This window comes from Pteropus alecto, unplaced genomic scaffold, assembly GCF_000325575.1.
Source record: "Pteropus alecto unplaced genomic scaffold, ASM32557v1 scaffold161, whole genome shotgun sequence".
In the NCBI taxonomy this organism is placed as follows: domain Eukaryota; kingdom Metazoa; phylum Chordata; class Mammalia; order Chiroptera; family Pteropodidae; genus Pteropus; species Pteropus alecto.
The window spans coordinates 6,921,982-6,941,162 of NW_006432943.1; the positions used below are offsets into that span (position 1 = coordinate 6,921,982).

Genomic DNA, 19,181 nt, shown 5'->3' on the forward strand with positions numbered 1-19,181 from the left:
ATTCTAAGGAAAGAGATTGCATGTAATAATTCTATTAGTTTCTAAAAGGTCTTAAGAAAAAACATGGACACAGAAGCCCGCAGCCATAAAACAAATACAGCAAGCCCAGACTTGAATTTATGTTACAAAAGAGATCAGCTGTTCTAACTGGGTCCCGGCTGCCCCAATAAGAGTGATTTTTAAGAGAACCCTTGCTATAGCAATCATCCTGCAAATGAAACCAGGAAAGAAAGGCTTATTCATGACCCTTTCCTCAGGTGGTGACCTTGGGCAACCCAATCCTGAGGACTGCGACCATTGGAAAAAGGAAATAATATTCTGCTGCTCACATTAACAGATAATAGAATTTTCCCTTTAAGAGAGGAATTTGAAATATGATATCCAAAGTGTATGTGTGTGGATGTTCATATAATCAATCTGTTATTTGAATGTGAAGGGGATATAGTTTAGGAAGTTATTAACTATGTAAAAGTAGGTCTGAAAATATTCACTTAGTCAACAAATATTTACTAAGCAATACTTTATGTAAGGCATTGTGCTAGATACCGAGGAAGATACCAAGATTAATTAATCAAAGATTTTGCCCTTAAGGATTTCTAAGTCCAATAGTGGATAATTATTTGGAAAACTATGACTTGATGTGAATCTATTAACTTATTGGCAGAATCTTACACTACCTATGCTATATATGTATATATACAAATAATTCTGAACACTGCAAATCAAACTACAAGATTTCATTTAAAGGATCTTAGATTTGATAAATTCTCCCCTATTTCTGGTCGAGATAAGTGAATAAAAGAATTGCAGAAAGGCCACAGAACCAATTTTCATTCAGGGAGGTATTTGACTATGCTGCTTTTCACTCTATTCAGTCTTCCTGGGGAATTTCAGTTATGCCCGAGGATTTAACCACTACGTGCCATTAATGATTCTCAAAGGTTTATCTCCCACCCATAATATCTACTGATCTTCTACCCACCCTTAATAGGCACACCCTTTACAGACACATCCCAAACTGAACTCATCATGCCTAACAGTCCTCCCCACCCCCTAAATTCTTCATACATTCCTGATCTCAATGAATGGCATCTCTATATACTCAGAGGGGCGTTTTACCCTCTTCTCACATCCAATTGACAAGGATATCTCTAAATATCTCTTAATCTTTCTCTGATTCCCTCCTCCATCTTAACTACTTTTGAGTGCACAGTACAGTAGTGTTAACTATATATACATTGTTGTGCAACAGATTTCTAGAATTTTTTCCTCCTGCAAAACTGAAACTCTGTATCTATTGAACAACAGCAACTCCCCTTTTTCCTCTCCCCACTTCCACCGCTACCCCGACAGGGGCAACCACCATTCTACTTTCGCTTTCTAAGAGTTGGGTTACTTTAGATAGCCCATATAAGTGGAATCATTAGTATCTGTCTTTTTGTGACTGGTTTATTTCACTTAGGACAATGTCCTTAAAGTTCATCCATATTGTAGCATATGACAGGATTTCCTTTTTCTAAGGTTGAATAATATTCCATTGTTGTATATAACACATTTTCACTCTCCGTCTATCTACCGAAGGGCATTTCGGTCACTTCTACCTTTTGACTAATGTGAATAATATTTCAATGAATATGGGTGTGCGAGTATCTCTTCAAGATCTTACTAACTCTTAATTCTTATTGCCACTAATCTTTCTTGTTCTAGATGACTGCAACAGTCTGTTTCTTGAACTTCTTGCTCCCTGTCTGGTCCTCATCCAGGGTATTCTCGACTCTGCAGCCAGATGACCTTCCTAAATTAAAAATCCTTTCAGGCTGCCTGTCTTCTACATCTTATTTGCCCCAACAGACTTTTGGGACAAAATGGAAACTTCTTCACCTTATCTTTAAGGTCCTCCATGATCTGACTCTCATGTCTCACTTCTTATTCACTTAGGGATATATGCTCCAGTCAACTGAACTCTCTCTCATTTCTCAAATGAGTCCTGTTCTCCTGAATCTCCTCCTTTTTTCATCTACTGCTCCTTTGCCGGGAATGAATCTCCCCAACCCCCGCCCCCTATTTCTAGTCTAGATAAGTGGTTCTTCAAATGTGGTGAGCAGAGCAGCAGCAATAGCACTACCTGGGAACTTGTTAGAAACTCAAATTCTCAGCCCTATACCAGACCAACTGAATTAGAAAGCTCTGGGCTGAGCTCCAACAATCTGTGACTTAACAAACACAGTGATCCTAATGCAGGCTGAAGTTTGAAACCCTGCTTTAGAGATAATTTCCATTTCAACCACCTCAATTCACCTTCTATGACCTTGCCGTGCCCCTTGGGCCAGGTGCCCTCCCATTCGCCTCTATATCACGGCTCTGTCATGGCATTTATTATTATATTTCAGTGCTTATTGATTTGCTTGTCTCTCCTTTTAGACTCTAAGGTCCTTAAGAATAGAGACTATATTTTATGGTCATTGAATCTCCAGTGTCTTCTATAGCACTTGAAATAAACTAGGGGTTCAAAAGTGTATGACTGAATGACTAAATAACTGGAGATATAGACTCCTACCCTTAAACCATATATGTGTTTAGCACATATATTCATAATGTATTTACCAAATGTGTGCAAACTTTTGTGTACTTAGCTGTGCCCAAATCACTGGATCGAGAATGTGTTTTTGTCACAGATTATAAGTATGACCTACAGTAATAGCCCTAATTAATGTCAAAATAACTACAAACCACATATATTTTAAGAGATGAAGAGTAGAATAATCACATTTTATGGTAAACTAACCTTTGTGATATCCTAAGTTACACAGCACAGACCTAATTTGCAAACATGCAACCCGAGACCCTAAAGGTTAAGAAACTTGAAAAGCCTCTAGCGTCCAGAGCAGCAGAGTGGAAACGGTGCCCCCTTCACAGCTCCTGGCCCATTTTTCCTTTCTAAACTCAAAATAGCCCTGTATTAGCATTTGGCAAGAAATGTGCATGCACATTTTTCTTTATAGTTTAGAGAAAATTCTGATCCAAGTTCCCCCAGTCGGAATGATGAATTATAGACTTTATAGTGCTGCTGAATTATGATTTCTTTAAATTATGGTTTACAATGGAAATGCCGATACCAGCTATTCATTAAAAACTTTCTATTTCCCCTTTTATGTCTCTGTCATGTCCCAGACCCATAATTTCAAAAAGTATAAATGCTTTCTCTGTTGTCGCTCGAGGCTGATACGCACTTTGGAGTGTAATTATGTGGGCGCTAACTAAAATGTGGATCCATAATGATTAATTTACAAGGTCTTATATGCTTGTAGCTCTATGTAGAAGATGGTTCTGGTAATACATGCCAGCTAGATATAGGGTTATGGTGGAGTTAATAATTGTCTGAACTAATTTAGCTGTCACCTCACTTCAAACCTTTCCATGTACCCACACTCCTTGCCACACAGCATGCAAGACCTTCTGTGATCGAGCTCACTGACCCCTGCATCCTCACCACTCCTCTTCTGCTTTCCTAATTTCTCTAGAACTATTTGCAATTTTCCCAACAATCATATTCACCTCTCGGTCTTTGCATGTGCTGTTTTTATGTCTGTTCGTGCCCTTTGCCATCATCTCTCCATTCCTTCCAACCTGCCCTCAAAACTTTCATTGGGATAATTGCTACTTACCTCTCTGGCTTCAGCATATGTATCACCTTCTCCAGGAAACTTTCATAATAGAGAAAAAAAAACTTCTAATGGGGGTTTCTATAAAATGGAATAACAGTTTCTCCAGCTAGGTGGGATTATCACTGGCCGAATAATTATACCCAAATAGTACTGATTAAACAAACATAAGCCTGTAATTCTTTCCAACTATTCAGGAGAAACCTTATGGCTGAGATGTTGTAAAGAGAACAGCAGCAATGAATGAGAGGTCGAAGCGAATTACATCTAACTTTCCTTTCTTTCTAGAAACTTTTTCAAATCAATGAGAAATGTGTTTACAGGGCTGGTATTATCTGTGTTCTGGGCCAGGCATTCACCAGATGCAGAAACAGGATATTCCATCATATCCCGTCAGCATGCCTCCTACCCAACTCACAGTCATATGGAGGGATGCTCCCAGAGAGTGCTGAGGCGCTTCTGGCGTCTTTGGTAAGATCGCAATGTTGAACGTGCGACTCTCCAGGTGGGTGTGGGTGTCTGTGGCACTGGACACCTGGAAAGAGATGTCATACTGGTGAGCCTCTGCTGGGCAGAGCATGTTTGTATGTGTTTATTTCCCTCCCTTTAAAGCATCTCTTTTTGAATTCTATCTGCTTCTGTATTATAATTTTCATTCTGCTCTTCATATTTTAATATTAATTTTTACTGATTACGAAAAGTATACATAATCATGTTAGGCAATTCTGAAAATGCAGGAAAGTATAAATAAGAAATAAAAAATTATCTAGAATTTCATTACCTGGAAATAGTAGTTGTTAATAGAAAAAAAAACCTATTACCATTGCAGTGATCGGAGTTCCGGTAACACACACCTCTAGGTCTTTATCAGTGATGAAGAAATGAATTTCAACTCAGTGAATATCAGAAATATTTGTTTATTAAAGGCACATTATGAGGTAGAAGACTAGTCAAGCCTGAAACTGGCTAAGCCAGGAGTTACAGCCAGGGAAGATAGATAGCTGTAACCCTAGGGGAGGAAGAGGTCTGTGTTATATTAGGACTGTGATGAGTGTTCTTAGATGATTGACGAGTGAGGTCATTTTGATTGACACCTGGTTGCTATATATATGCGCATGTGCTTACCCAGAATTCAGTCTGTTATAATTAGATTCATGAACTTCCAGGCATAAATGTAGTATTATAATGAGGTTTAAATTGTGGGCAAACTAGGTTAGTGAAGGCGTCTATAGCCCAGATTAGGCCAGCTAAGATTCTGACCCTTTTGTCCTTTGTCTCTGGGGATGCAGGAAGGATTCTCTAACTACCAATGGGGTGTTCTTTGGGCAGTCTCTAGGCTGGGCCTCTATTCCTCTGTTCCCCTGTCACTCATGTCTGACTAGCTACCTAACATTCCCCCTACCTCAAATATTAGGGACACAGATCATTGGAGTTTGGGGGCAATGACTGCTTTAGCTACTTCAGGATGAGAAGGGACGAAGGTGGAGGATTGGGTCCCTTATACTTGCTCTCTGTCGACAGGGGGCAATGGCTGTTGATGCCCATCTAGGGGACCGCAGTATGGTTGGTATAAGATCTGTTGACTGGAGTGGGTGATAGTTTCCTTGAAGAATCTTTTTCTTATGCATATATATCAAACTTTATATATAACTGTATTCTAAATTTTTACTGAATATGATACTATGATATTTTGCTATCTAATTAAATATTCTTGAAAACATAGTTTTTAATAGCTACATAATGTTGCATTATGAGCATACATAACACATGTTATATATGTGATTTTAATTCCGTTTCTTTAATCTTCATCCAATATAGACATCTATACCTGGATTATAAATGACAAATCTCAGCCTCATCATTGCAAGGTAAGATTCAAAACATTACAGTTGGGGTGGTAGTCACAAAATCAACTTTTTCCTGCTTCGAAAATTCAGGAAAATGATGCTTTTCCTATGCATCTTCTCCTCTCTGTCAGTGCTTCTGAGCTGCTGCCTTACACTCTCCTTCTCTCCATTGTCTATTCTACCTTAGATTTGTTACAAGAATCATTAAGGTCTGTGTGACTATGTGTGGTTGCATTAATTCCACATGAGAGGAAGCAGGATTCTGTAAATTCTGAGAAAAAAGTAAGAATAGCAGCTCTTTATGTCTTCTAAGATCTGACAGAAAATAAACAAACAAACAAACAAACAAATACTGTCTTCTCTGTATCTTGATCACATCGGATCACATCGGAGCCTGGAGCTCAAGTTTCAGAATAGCTACATGTTTTCAAGGAGACGTCTTATAGCGTCTCTATAAATAATATCAATTACAACAGATATGATTCACTGAATATCTTTCATGGGCTCAGCACTGTACTAGCTACTTCTCATAAGTCATCTTATATAATACCCACAAAGTAGATATTATCCCCTTTCTTATAGATGAGGAAACTGAAGGTCAAAAAAATTAAGCAAGATGTCAAAGTCACAAAGCCAATAAGGGTCAGTATTTAACAAGGTTAGTGGGTTGTGATCTTCTTACTGGCCAATTTGGAAGATTTAGGAGATTGGGAAAGGGGAAAATATATTCTCCTATTTCTTGAAGAAGAGAACTAGAACACTGTGCAGGTAGTGAAATGTAGGGAATATTACCAAGCAAGGGAATCAGTTCTAGCTTCCTTAGTAAAGATACTGGTGTGAAACATGTTGGTCTTTTTCAAACCACATCCCCTGAGGCTGTGTCAATGTGACCTAAACATACCAAATTTGGGGCTCTTTCCCATGCTGAAAATGACATTAGTGTGCATGCATTATCCTCATTATCCCATGCTCTATTTTTGTAGTGCCATGTGCATTACATAAATCCCAAGTCTTACACACAAAGTAACAGATGGGATGCATTGATGGCTCATGACGGCACATGAACACTGAAATGAAATTGAATCCATGTAACTCATTGTATTGTAATTTCTGCTTGAAAGGATGGAAGAGAGAGAAAAATCATGAGAACAGCATTTTTTTTTTTTTAGTTTAAAATCCTTTAGGGACACTAAAAAGAATGGGAAAAATTGCTGTCTATTTTAGTGCATAGTTATAGTGTCTGCATCATTTCAAATCAAAATATGATAAAAACAATGAGACTTTAAACAAACACACCAAACCTCTTATATCCAGGAGAACATAATCTCAGAGAGTTGTTTCATACTTGCAATAAAGATGCTCTTTGCGTTCAAAATGTACTTTTTGGAATGCCTTCAGAGGGAGTCCAGAAATCATGTAAGAAAACTGAGTTTGTTACTTCATAATTACTCCCTGTTTTAACCAAAAATGATTACTACTCTTCAAACCACACATATTCTGAAAGACTTTGGCTATATTTGGTAATATTTTAAACTCTATTTTCAAAAGATGACATGCTGTCTGAAGAATATCCCATTGGTTTTGAAGGAGATTTCAAGTAGGAGTTCTAAACACATTTTGAACAAAATGTGTGAAGACTCTTCAAAGGGAACCACTTTCTAAATGATGATGTTCAACTAGATGTCTTAAACTCAAGTGGGTTTGTTAAAATAAATCAGTAACTTTTGCAATTTTATAATTAACCCACTTAGTAACCAACTTGCAAAAGCAATCAAATATCATTTTGAGCAGGTGTTGAGAATCTTTCCAGGGAAATGCTCCGTAATTGATAATGCTCTTCATCCTGACGCCTACAAAGCAAAGGCAGATCTGAGGGTTCTAGTTTGCTGAGGTGACTTCTTTTGACTGAGGTCTTTGCCTCCTTCCTGACTCATTTTTTGAAGGTTGCTGAAAATGAAAAGTTAACTTGGGCAAAGGTCACATGTTTGCACACTCACTGGACATTCAATGTGCTCAGTATAATCTCATTTTAACCTGCTCTCTGGAAAAGCACGTTTTTTTATACATTATAAATCAGTCAGTCAATGAAGATGTGCACACCAGGCATCAGAGGCAGAATGGATGATAATTTTAACAAGGTGAGCTATTGTGGATTCCTAGACAAAGGCAAAGTCTCAGACTTAGGACTGTGACACTGCTTTGACTGATCACCATGAGTCCTTCTTTATATTTTCACAACATTTTCCCAAATTCTTTTCTGTATCTATGCTTAAATGTTCTTTCTCATTCATACTTCCTCATTCCCTTGTATTTCTGTTCTATTATTTATTTCCAAATTGTCCTTGACAGATGTTTATCTAATTTTATTGGTCTTTCCAAAGAATCAGGTTTTGTACTCATTTGTCAATTCTATAATTTTATAATTAAGCAATTCTCTACTTATCTCTATTAATTCCTTCCTTTTGTTTTCCTTAGGTTTCCCTTCTGGATCTCTAGCTTCCTGAGTTAAATAGTTCATTTATTTTCATGCTTTTCTGCTCAATAATAAAAGCTTAAGACCATCAATTTTCTTCTGAGTATTATTTTTGTTCACATCATTTAAGTTTTGATAATTTCTTTCCTCTTCATCAAAATTTCTTAATAGTTTGTCATTTTGATTTCCTTTTACAACTAGTAATTATTTGGGAGACTATTCAAAAAATTCCAAATGGTTCAAATTTTTTGGTTACCCTTTTATTATTAATTTCTAATGCTACTTCATAATAGCCAAAGAATGTGCCTCATATAATTTCTTGGTCTTTTATTTATCGATAAACTCCTTATGGTCTGGTTGTTTCAGTTGGCTCAGGCTACTATAACAAAAATACCACAGACCGGGTGGCTTACGAACAACAGAAACTTATTCCTCATAGCTTTGGAGGTTGGAAGTCAGAGGTTAGGGTGCCAGCGTGGTCGGGTTCTGTCGAGAGCTCTCTTCTGGGTTGTAGACAGCCACCTTCTCATTGTGTCCCCATGGCAGGGAGCAGAGAGGGGTAACGAGCTCTCTTATGACTCTTGTAAGTATACTAATCCCATTCATGAGGGCACAATCCTCATGACCTCATCTAATCCTCATCCCCTACCAAATGCCTCACCTTCAAATACCATCACACTGGGGAGGGTAGGATTTCAACATACGGATTTTGGAGGGAATACATACATTCAGTCTATAGCACTGGTATTTGACTAATCTTTATAAACGGTAATAACAAACCCTTACATAGTGATAGGTAGTATTCTAAATGCTTTATAGGTATTAACTCATTAAATCCTTACAATAATTCTATTTGACAGATGAGGAAACTGAAGCACAAGAACTTTGCCCAAGTAATTTTCCCAAAGTTCTATAGCTAGTACGTGGCAGAACTATGATATGAATGCTGGGTTTGGCTGCCAAGTCCATGATCTTATTATACAGTGATAAATGCTCCAAAAACATTTTAAAAAAGAAAATAAGATTTTTTTTTTCTCCATATGATGTTTTAATATTTTGGAAACATTTTTTCCTAAACACTTTAGCCATTATCTAGTATGAACTTCTTTGCAGTGGATTGACTGCTTATAGAGATTATCTATAAAACTGAATTAATAAATTAAAAAATCTCTCAATACTATTAATTACCTTTTTTTCTTTCCCCTTAAATGTGATTTTGAGGCAATCATGGAAAATTGTCTGAATAAATAAGGGTGATGATTTGCATCAGACCATCTAGAAATCAGAAGAGTCAGGAAGCAGAGGGTACCTGAAAGCGGAAGGAGTCACTCTGGGCTGGGACTCCCAAGTGCCTGTACCACACGACGCCTTCATTGATGTCCTGCTGGGTGAAGGTGCTGGTGGGAGTGGCCGTCCTACCATCAGGCAGATGCTGCCCTTCATCCGCGGGGCTGTCTGCAGGCATATTAACCAGGAGGACCACCTCTCCTATGAACGCCACATAGTTAATGAGGATCAATGGGAAAAGTAAAAGAGCTCTCATCTCCTTCTCTAACACTTTTTTTTTTTTTAACAGAAAAGAAATGGTGTACTTCTTTATTCTTATCTAAGGTGAAGGAAAGAACATGAACACAGAATTCAATAGATATCATCGAATCCTTCTCTAGATATAGAACTTCCAGTCTTTCGGCTAAAATAAGTAAAAGTTATTCAAGGGTAATTCATGTATGAAGTTACTGACTTGCATCTATTAAAATTATATAAGGAGATCCAAACAGTCATGAATACTGTAAACGAATCCTCATAAAATGGGCATTGAATGAATTCATTTCTATCCACAATTTTCTATGAACAGAAAATGCTTTCCAACCAGAAATTTTTGGGTGTAAACACAATGGAAAATTAGAAAAAAATCAAAAAAGTTATTGAGAGAACTTTGGGTGTAAACACAATGGAAAATTAGAAAAAAATCAAAAAAGTTATTGGGAGAATTCTGTACAACAAAAATAATAATAGGTTAACACTGGAATGCTTATGGCAGGTGCCACATAAAGCAATTTATATGGTGGTACAAACCCAGCTCCACCTCATCCAGCATGTGAGGGTAACCAATGAGAAAGCCTCTCTTTCTCATTGGTAAAATGAGAATAATAGTCCATACTTCATAGGTGCTTAAAAACAATGTTGGTCATCCTTATAATTACATTATCTAATCCTTCTAAAGATGCTATTATCATTTCTATTTTAAAGGCAAAGTTCTTTAGGCTCAGTTCAATAACTTGTTCAAGGTCACACAAATGATAAGTGGAGGAGTGCTTGGATTTGAATTGAAGCTCATATTCTTTGTCATGAAATTCTGTTAACAATCATAATTATTTTGTGTTCACAGGCCAGTATTTACCCTGACAAACTGGGTATTTAACTGAACATGTTTTTTACTCCTTCATTCTCTAAGCTTTATTAGAATCGAAGCAAGAAAATCTAAGTCTAAACCACACTGCCACCAACACCAATCTGTATCTATTGCTTATTCTTCACCTGAAGTTACTATCTTCTTAAAGTGAGATTGCAAATATAGAGATGTTCTAGAAGCAATTAAAGTTTCACAAGGAGAATGCACCTTCGAGTGCAGACCAATCAGATGAATGGATTAACTGCTGAAAAAGAAACCATGTTCTCATGAAAATGCACCTAACAATAAATCTAAAGGTTGCCTCTCTCAGTGTGTGTATATTTGTGTGTATGTGTGTTGGGGGTGGGAGGTGGGGTGGAGAGAGAGAGAGAGGAAGAGAGAGAGAGATGTTTTGCAGGAGGATACCCAGATCTTAGCACACTAACCATACTGGGCAATTGATAGTGTACTTTAATTACCTTAGAGAAATTTGTTTTCTTATTCAAAGGAAATACTCATTCTAATATTTAGATGCACTAAATTCAAGTTTAAAATGAGCATAATATTCTAGATGGTGATGAAATACTGAAGAGAAAAACATTAATACTCTTCTTTATATAAATTTGTACATAATCAACTCACTCGAGTTTCTTTCTTATATTATTTTTCATTTGTACCTAAGTCACAAATTCCATTACACATCTCTCCCTAGTACAACTTTCTGTTCATAAGATGCTGTTAATAAACATGCTTATCCGGGTTGTAGACTGTTTATGAATGTGAGTATAGCTACAAAATATTCTGAAAGGAGATTTCCATAATAAAAATGTGAAGAGTAAGGATAGAAAATATTCAAATGCCAATCTCCTAGCTATTCTGTTTTATATTTTAAAAGCTGAAGAGAATTTTCTAACAAGGCCTAATGAAATAAACCTATTTTTCAGATTAAAAAATAATCATTGGCACATTATGTAAATTAACAGGAATCATAAGACATTGGCTAATTCCATTAATCTCAACCCAGTAAATAGTCACTGGGTACCTGTTAGGTACTAGCTAATGTGGTAGATGCTTCAGGGTGGGGGATTCAAAGATAAACAAAGTGTGCTTTCTTTCCTTGAAGATCAGCCCCTTTCCATAAGCAACTGGGAGCCACTGTGACATTTTCACTAGATGATTGGTATGAGCAGATTTAGAACACAGAAAGCACATGATCAGAATACAGAGAGCCTATGAGGCTTGAAAGTTTCCGTACTTGAAAAGATGGACTTTATTCTATGAAAATGATAACAACAGTAGCTAACATTTGTGTGGACAGTGTGACCAATTATGAGGCTACTGCAAAATCTAGATGAAGGATGGGGACCTGAACAGCGGTAAGATTGGAAAGATATAAACAGATATAACAGCCAGTGAGGAAGCGGACCTGACAAATGTGGCTGAAAAGGATGAGAGAGAGGGAGGATATGGAGAATTATCTTCTAGGTTGGATGATGGGTAGGCAAGTGATGCCACCAATGGGATGAGCATTCAGCACTGGGTATGTTGACTACAAGGTGCCTTTGTGACAAGCCCATAGTAGACAGGAAAAAATATCAGTGTTTTGGGGGTTCACTCCAGTGATGTGAGAGCTTTTGCTTATTACCTCACCTCCACTTTTATTACAATATGACAAATACCAGATGATCTTTTAAAATCCAGGTCGAGAAAACAGAAAATAATCTCTACTTAGTATTTCCCTTATGCTGAAGTCTATATTTTAACTAAGACTCTAAAGGGAAGATTTAATAGTTATTAAGAATTAGGATCTCATTGAAATCTCTATGAATTTGTTTGGGATTGAGATAATATGTATTAAAGCTTTCTTACAGTAAGCTAAATAATTTAGAGTTGGCTGTATGTCAAATTAAGTCAAATTCTCCTTCAAATGACACTAAGTTATTTCATTAAAACCATCTCATTAAATTTACTTTTAAACCTGTGAAGCGGCTAAAGGTATGAGTATTAACTTACTTCTCTAAACTTACATTTGAAAACAGTAATGAGTTTGCAAGGGGTTGAATTAAGTCCTTTATGCACATACTACACAAGCAATTTACATTTGGTTCAGTTCTATGGTCAGGTCTTCACAAAAAGCCTAAAGCCCTACTAAACATTCTAAAGTGATGAGGGAGTACATAGTAGCTGGGGTGGCACTGAGGTAAGGGCTCCACAATTCACATCACTGGGATAGATGGGTGTAAGCAGATTTGTGTTAAGTGGGCTTCTAGTTTCCACCGCTTTACTCTTGAATGGTTCCTAAGGGTAATGTGATTTGCTTATTACTAATACGGAGCTCTGGACACACAGAAAGAGGATTATGTTCATAGGAAGAAGTTAATTAAGACAGTTACAGTAGAAAGGGTCACAGTCAAGCCTGTATGGCATTTATCAAGCTGAAATGGCTTAAAAACCATTTAATTCAGCATTTTTCTGTTTAACACTTAAACAGAATATTGGAATATTAGGCTGTCTCTAGGAAACTTAACTTTTTGGCTTTTAATAATCAAGACAAAGTAGAGAATTTAGTACATCAAACGAACAAAGATTTTCAGAGCTGAAAAGGACTTAAACATTATCTTACTTAAAATCAGTGGATGAAAGCATGGCAAAGTTGAATAAGGTCTGCAGACTAATAGCACTATATCAATATTCATCTTCTGGTTTTGATAATTATTCTATGGTACTGGAATATGCTAACATTGGAGGAAGCTAGCTAAAGGGTATTTGAGAGCTCTATACTATTTTTGGAAATTTTCAGTAAGTCTAAAATTATTTTAAAATGAAAAGTTAAAAAAATTACCTAGCGTAATCTTTCAAAGAAACCTATGGCTCAATGGGGGTTCAGTTGCCTTCCTCAGGGTTATATAACTATAATAAATGATACCCCAGACAGACCTAATATTTTCAATCATATCAATTCTTGATTGGATTATGCTATTCAATGATTTTGTGGCCATTGGAATTATTTTTAAATTGTACAGAAGTAAATTTTTCCTCACTATAGAAGGTATATAATTTAAAAAATCTGATTACCTAGAGGAAAAACAGATTATTATTTTTCTAATATTTAACATACCAAGCAATATTTTACTTTTAATGAACATAATTTTCATTGTCAGTTAATCTACTTATTTCTTTGTAAAAATCTACCTGCTTATTCTTTTATTTTGATATTTCCTTACAGTTTTTTGTGCTTTTAAATCATTTTAAATTTATTTATTTATACCTATTTCATAGTTTTTATATGATCATTTATTTCAAATCCTTGGGGTGTTAATCTCCTTGTTTGTTTTAGTTATAGAACTATAGATTGTTTCCTCATATGTTCTGTAATTTTGAATTCTGAGCTAATCTTCAGTGGTTTTATCTGTGAGAATCCTGTGTGGTCTGGAGTTGAGAGTGGATATTTTACAGCAGTTTCCATTATTTCTGCAAGAAACTCAAGAAGTATCATCAGCCTGAGATTAATTTTCATATTAATGTCTCAGCCCTGGGTTTCTCAGACAATGCACACAGTGTAACTTAACTCTGGATCTCCAGGGGAATTAGACTTGAAGTTCTGAATTCTCAGCAGAATGTTTTTACTTTATTCTGAGCCCTGGGAAGCACAGATAGGTTCCTTTGTGATCTCTCTGTGCTAGTGAGCTTGTTTTCTAGTCTGTTCCTCTAATTGAAGGTAAATCACTCCAGAGTCCTGGTTTTATGCAAGATCTTAATTATAACTTTCTGTCTCTGCATGGGCATTAAATTCTAAGCCCCTGGGTTATTGAGACACACGCAGCCTCTCTCAAGGAAGCTATGCCATCAACTCATGCCCAGACAGGCTTTCAGTTCTTTTTTTTGTTTCTGGTTCCACAAGATTTCTCTCTATTCTTGTGAGGCCATCTATGAATGCCTTATAATTCTTATTATCTTTTACCCAGCATTTCCAAGTGATAATGATGGGAAATTTTTCAGGTTATCATATTCTATCATCTTGCAAGAAGTAGGAGTAACAACACAGATCTTTTAAAAAAAAATTTATGTGAAGTTTTTCTTAAAAGAGAAAGTTTCATCGAGAAGTCTGGTGATGTTCTGGAAGAGACATAAGATGGAGTTCGTGAGCCTGAGCTTTGAAATTAAACTGATATATATTAGGTAAGTAACTTTTAGTGAGTTACATTCTCTGTAAAATAAAGTTTTTCAAAACTGAAATTTTAGGTTTTTATATCACGTTTATATTACTTAACATACTATCTAATATATGTGTGCAGTAATAGCTATTTTAATTATTCTGTTTTTAAAAGAGATGTGTGAGGTATTAGAAAGTCAGGTTCATTGGAATCACAAGCTTGCTGTGTGGCAAGTCTAATGCTGAATACAATGATGGAATCATGACAGAGGGAAAAGGAGTTACCAAATTGGGGGTGGTCCTGTGTAATTTTGTAGATGATTTCTGAGGCACTGGCACTTGGAGCTTCGGCCTGTAAGATTCTGTTGGTAATCTGCAGCATTCCCCCTTCTGGAACCCACACCATTGAATTAGCCACAAGCCGAAGACCTCCATTGTTCTAGAATAAAGAAAGAGAACAGAATTAGGTCTAAGCAGCATAAGAAAATACCAGTTCTTAAAAATATAAGTTATCAGGTTCTATTGCTGCTAAAGATTGTCTAATAAGAGAGATTCATCATTTTAGAGTCACACTATAAACTATATGTGTATGAACTATGAGTAGATATATGCATACATATACATATGTATATACCTGCTTTTTCTTTTAATTTATCATGAACAAATAACTTATTTAATTCAGGAAGACTAAATCTCTCCATTTCTTTCTTTCATTTGTCCATCTACTTATCCTTCCACCCTCCCCAATTACCCACATTCAATAACTACTTATTAAGCACCTATTATATGCCAGCTCTTTTGCTACAGGCCTAAAATATAAAAGATGGCTGAATTAAGACCTCAGTTTCAGAACTTCAATCTAGCGGGAGAGACAGACACATACATAATTAGGATAAATCACAAGTGATGCTCTATAAGAAGCCTGAGCAGGGTGCTGTGGGGGATAAAGGAAAAAGGAGATTTTTCTCTTTGGAGAAGAAATGCTCAGGAAGGCTTTCCTATGGAAATATCATCTAATTCTTTAATGACAAAAAGATGGGCTAAGTAGAGAAGTGGTGAAACAGATTCCAGGCAGAGGGTCCAGCGTAGGCAAAGATATGAGACAATGCACTGTGGCTTAAGAAAACACCCAACTGTCTGGGCAAGTGAAGTTTAGGAAGTCAGGGGAGTAAGTGAATAAAAACTGATCCTCTATTGAGGTTGGCTAGTAGACTCAACTTATCTTATAGGCAGTGTAAAGTCAACATGAGTGTTCATGGAAGGAAATGGGATGATCAGAACTGGGTTTTAGAAAGCCTCCAGCAGCAAGGGACAGAAGGGACTAGAGCTGGGGTGAATCTATAGACAGAAACTATTTAACAAGTTCTTGTAATGGCTCAGGTGAGAGAAGATGAAGTGATCGCGATGGGAATGAATAGTTAGAAACAGATTCCAGACACACCACAGAGGCTGAATTGACACGCCTGGGTGACTGATTGAAAGTGAAGTCTTAGAAACAACAGTTGGGAATAGCTGGCTGGAAGAAACCACCTATTTAACTCTCCTGAGAAGACAACCATTTTAGTGGCTTAAGTTAATGTCATTAAAAAGCGCTGCCACTCCTGGCCCACAAGGTGCATGCCTCTCCCAAAGCCCCATAACTGGCATTTTCCACAGTATGAGATCAGTGAGGCTGCCTGTGTTCAATTTTCAGTTTGTTTTCATACCTTAAAAATCAGAAAATCTGACTTTTTAAAATACGGCATTTCAGGAAGGATGTTTTTCTAAATTATTGTTATTACATTCAAATACGCCAATAAAGAGAACAGAGCAAACAGCACTCTTGTGAAGGGAATATTGAGAACAGAAGATAGCAAATATCCTTTCAGTTGCTTGTAAGGAGAGCATTTGCCCCTCTCAGGAGGCAGTCATTGCTATTTTCACCACAATCACCAGGAAACGGAGTCAAACAGTGCCCAGGGAACAGCAGCAAAGGCACCTTCTATTGTGATTAATGCTCAGGAGCAAAATTCCAGTGAGTTTTCTTTCATAATTGAGACAGCATATTATTTACAAAAATATCAAAGTGCGCCAAGAACTTGTCATGTCATCTACAGAAAATGCCTCATTAACTCCAGCAGTTTTATATAACAACACACTTGGACCCAGGTTTCCTACTTGCTAAAAATCTTTCTACTAGCAGCAGCCTCGTCAGCTTCGCGTATGGTTACAGAAATCCATCAGATACCGGCAACCACAGTCACAACTGATGAACCAATGTGGTTTTTCATATTCCGAGCAACTAAGTATTGTGACCTGAATGCACGTCCCCAGACATTTCTCCCACTACATTTCTATCTTGACTACACTTTAACAACACAATTCCTGTAATTTCTGTGTGAGTAAATTTTTAGGAGACAGTATTCCTTACAAGTCAGTGCTCAGAGACCAGCAACATCTGGAAGCTTATTAAAACTTCATAATCTCAGGCCCACACCTCAGACCTACCGAATGAGACTTTCTGATTTAGAATCTGCATTTTATTTTTTCTCTAGTTTTACTGAGGTATACTTGACCAATAAAAATTGTATATATTTAAGGTATACAACATGACATCTTGATATACACTGTGAAATTACCACAATTAAGCTAATTAAGATATCTATCACCTCACATAGTTATATATATTTTTTGTAAATTTGGTGAAAATACTAAGATCAACTCTCTTAGCAAATATTAAGTATACAATATTGTTAAGTTTGGTCACCATGCCGCATGTTAGATCTCCAGAACTTAATTTACCCCATATACCTGAACCTTTGTACCCTTTGACCAACATCTTCCCATTTCCCCCACACCCAGTCCCTGACAATCACCATTCTACACTGCTTTCGTGAGTTCAACTTTTTTTAGATTCCAAATTTAAGTGAGATCATGCAGTATTCGTCATTCTGTCTGACTAACTTAGAAAAATGTCTTCCAGGTTCATTCAGGCTGTCACAAATGGCAGGATTTTCTTCTTTTTTAATGCTGAAGAATATACCATTGTATTTATAGACTACAGTTTCTTTATCCATTCATCTACTGAAGAACACAGGTTGTTTCCAGACCTTGGCTATTGTGAATAATGCTGCAATAAACCTGGGAGTGCAGTTCTCTCCTCGAGATACTGATTTCATTTCAATTGGGTATATACTCAGCAGAGAGATTGCTGGATTATATGATAGTTCTATTTTTAATTTTTTGAGAAACCTCCATATCATTTTCCATAATAGCTGCATCAATTTACATTCCCACAATAGTATATGAAGGCTCCCTTTTGTCTACACCATCATCAACACTTGTTACCTTTATCTTTTTGATGATAGCCATTCTAACAGGTATGAGCTGATGTCTCATTGTGATTTTGATTTACAGTTCCCTGATGATTAGTGATGTTTAGCATCTTTTTATGCATCTGTTGGCCATTTGTATGTCTTCTTTTGAGAAATGTCTATGCAAGTCCCTAGACCATTTTTAATCATGTTGCTCTTTTGCTATTGAGTTGTTTGAATTCTTTACATATTTTAGATATTAATTCCTTATCAGATATATGGTTTCAAACATTTTCTCTCATTCCGTAAGTTTCCTTTTTATTTTGTAGTTTCTTTCCTTTGCTTTGCACCTTTTTAGTTTGATGCATTCCCACTTGCATTTTAACAAGATCCCCATGAAATGTGGAGTCATGCTAAAAGCTCAGGAAATATGGCACAGGACAGAGATCGTTATGGATCTAGAGTGGTTCTCCTAAAGCTCTACAGACAGGCATTTTAGAACATTTCTGTTTATAACAGAATAATACATAAGCCTCTGTTTCTTAATTGTTTACAGTACTTAAGAAGAAATGAACAACTATCTAAGGAAAAGAAGTATAATTCTTCCTACTCATTATGAAGTTTTTGGAGGGTTTCTTTCCTTTGGGAGAGGGTCCAGGGAAGATTCAAGAAGAGATAAATAGAAAACTATACATCACCTTTTCTACAGCTAGGGTGTCCAAAAAGCCAAAACTTTTAGCTTCATTTCCCCATTTTGCAATTTATCTCCTTGGTTTTTTTCTTTTTCTGCATGATGGTACATATATCCCTTTAAACTCAAGAAATTAGTAATAATATCAGTTGACTAATCTTTTGCCCAGTGATGTTTTATACATCCTTCGTGGTACCACATTACAAGGCAATGAAATCCAAACACGAGATTATGGGGGTGTAATTAAAACAGTGCTTTAAATTAAACAGTTCTTCTAATTCATTTCATTGAACAACAGGCATATAGAAATGCTGATAATAAAGTTTTGCCATTATATATTATCTTACAATAAAAATATTAATGTTGTAATCCAGAAGTAAGGGCCCAGTCTCTATGAGTTGGACTAAAAAATCCCCAAAACAAAATGAAAACCTCCCCACCTCAAAATTAAAGGTTGTGACATAAATGATGAGCTCAAATGATAGTGTACTCTAATCCCAGGCTAACATATTCAATATAAAAAAATTTTAAACTAAATTAAATAGGAAATGACTATAATTAGATAAAGACTATGTCAATGTCAACCCTAACATTTTATTTATTCTGTAAATACACCTTAACTTACAAAGGCTCGTTTATACTGTAGCTTTTAAAATTTAATCTTGTAGAA

At 36.3% G+C, this 19,181-nt stretch overlaps 1 protein-coding gene across 1 annotated transcript in view; it reads right to left on the reverse strand.

The window, feature by feature from the left end:
• Window positions 1-19,181, reverse strand: part of FRAS1 (Fraser extracellular matrix complex subunit 1) — a 414,255-nt gene that overhangs the window by 115,287 nt on the left and 279,787 nt on the right. The window contains 3 exon segments of the mRNA XM_025043815.1: window positions 4,081-4,197; window positions 9,292-9,470; window positions 14,813-14,966. Coding sequence (XP_024899583.1) covers window positions 4,081-4,197; window positions 9,292-9,470; window positions 14,813-14,966 — 450 coding nt within the window.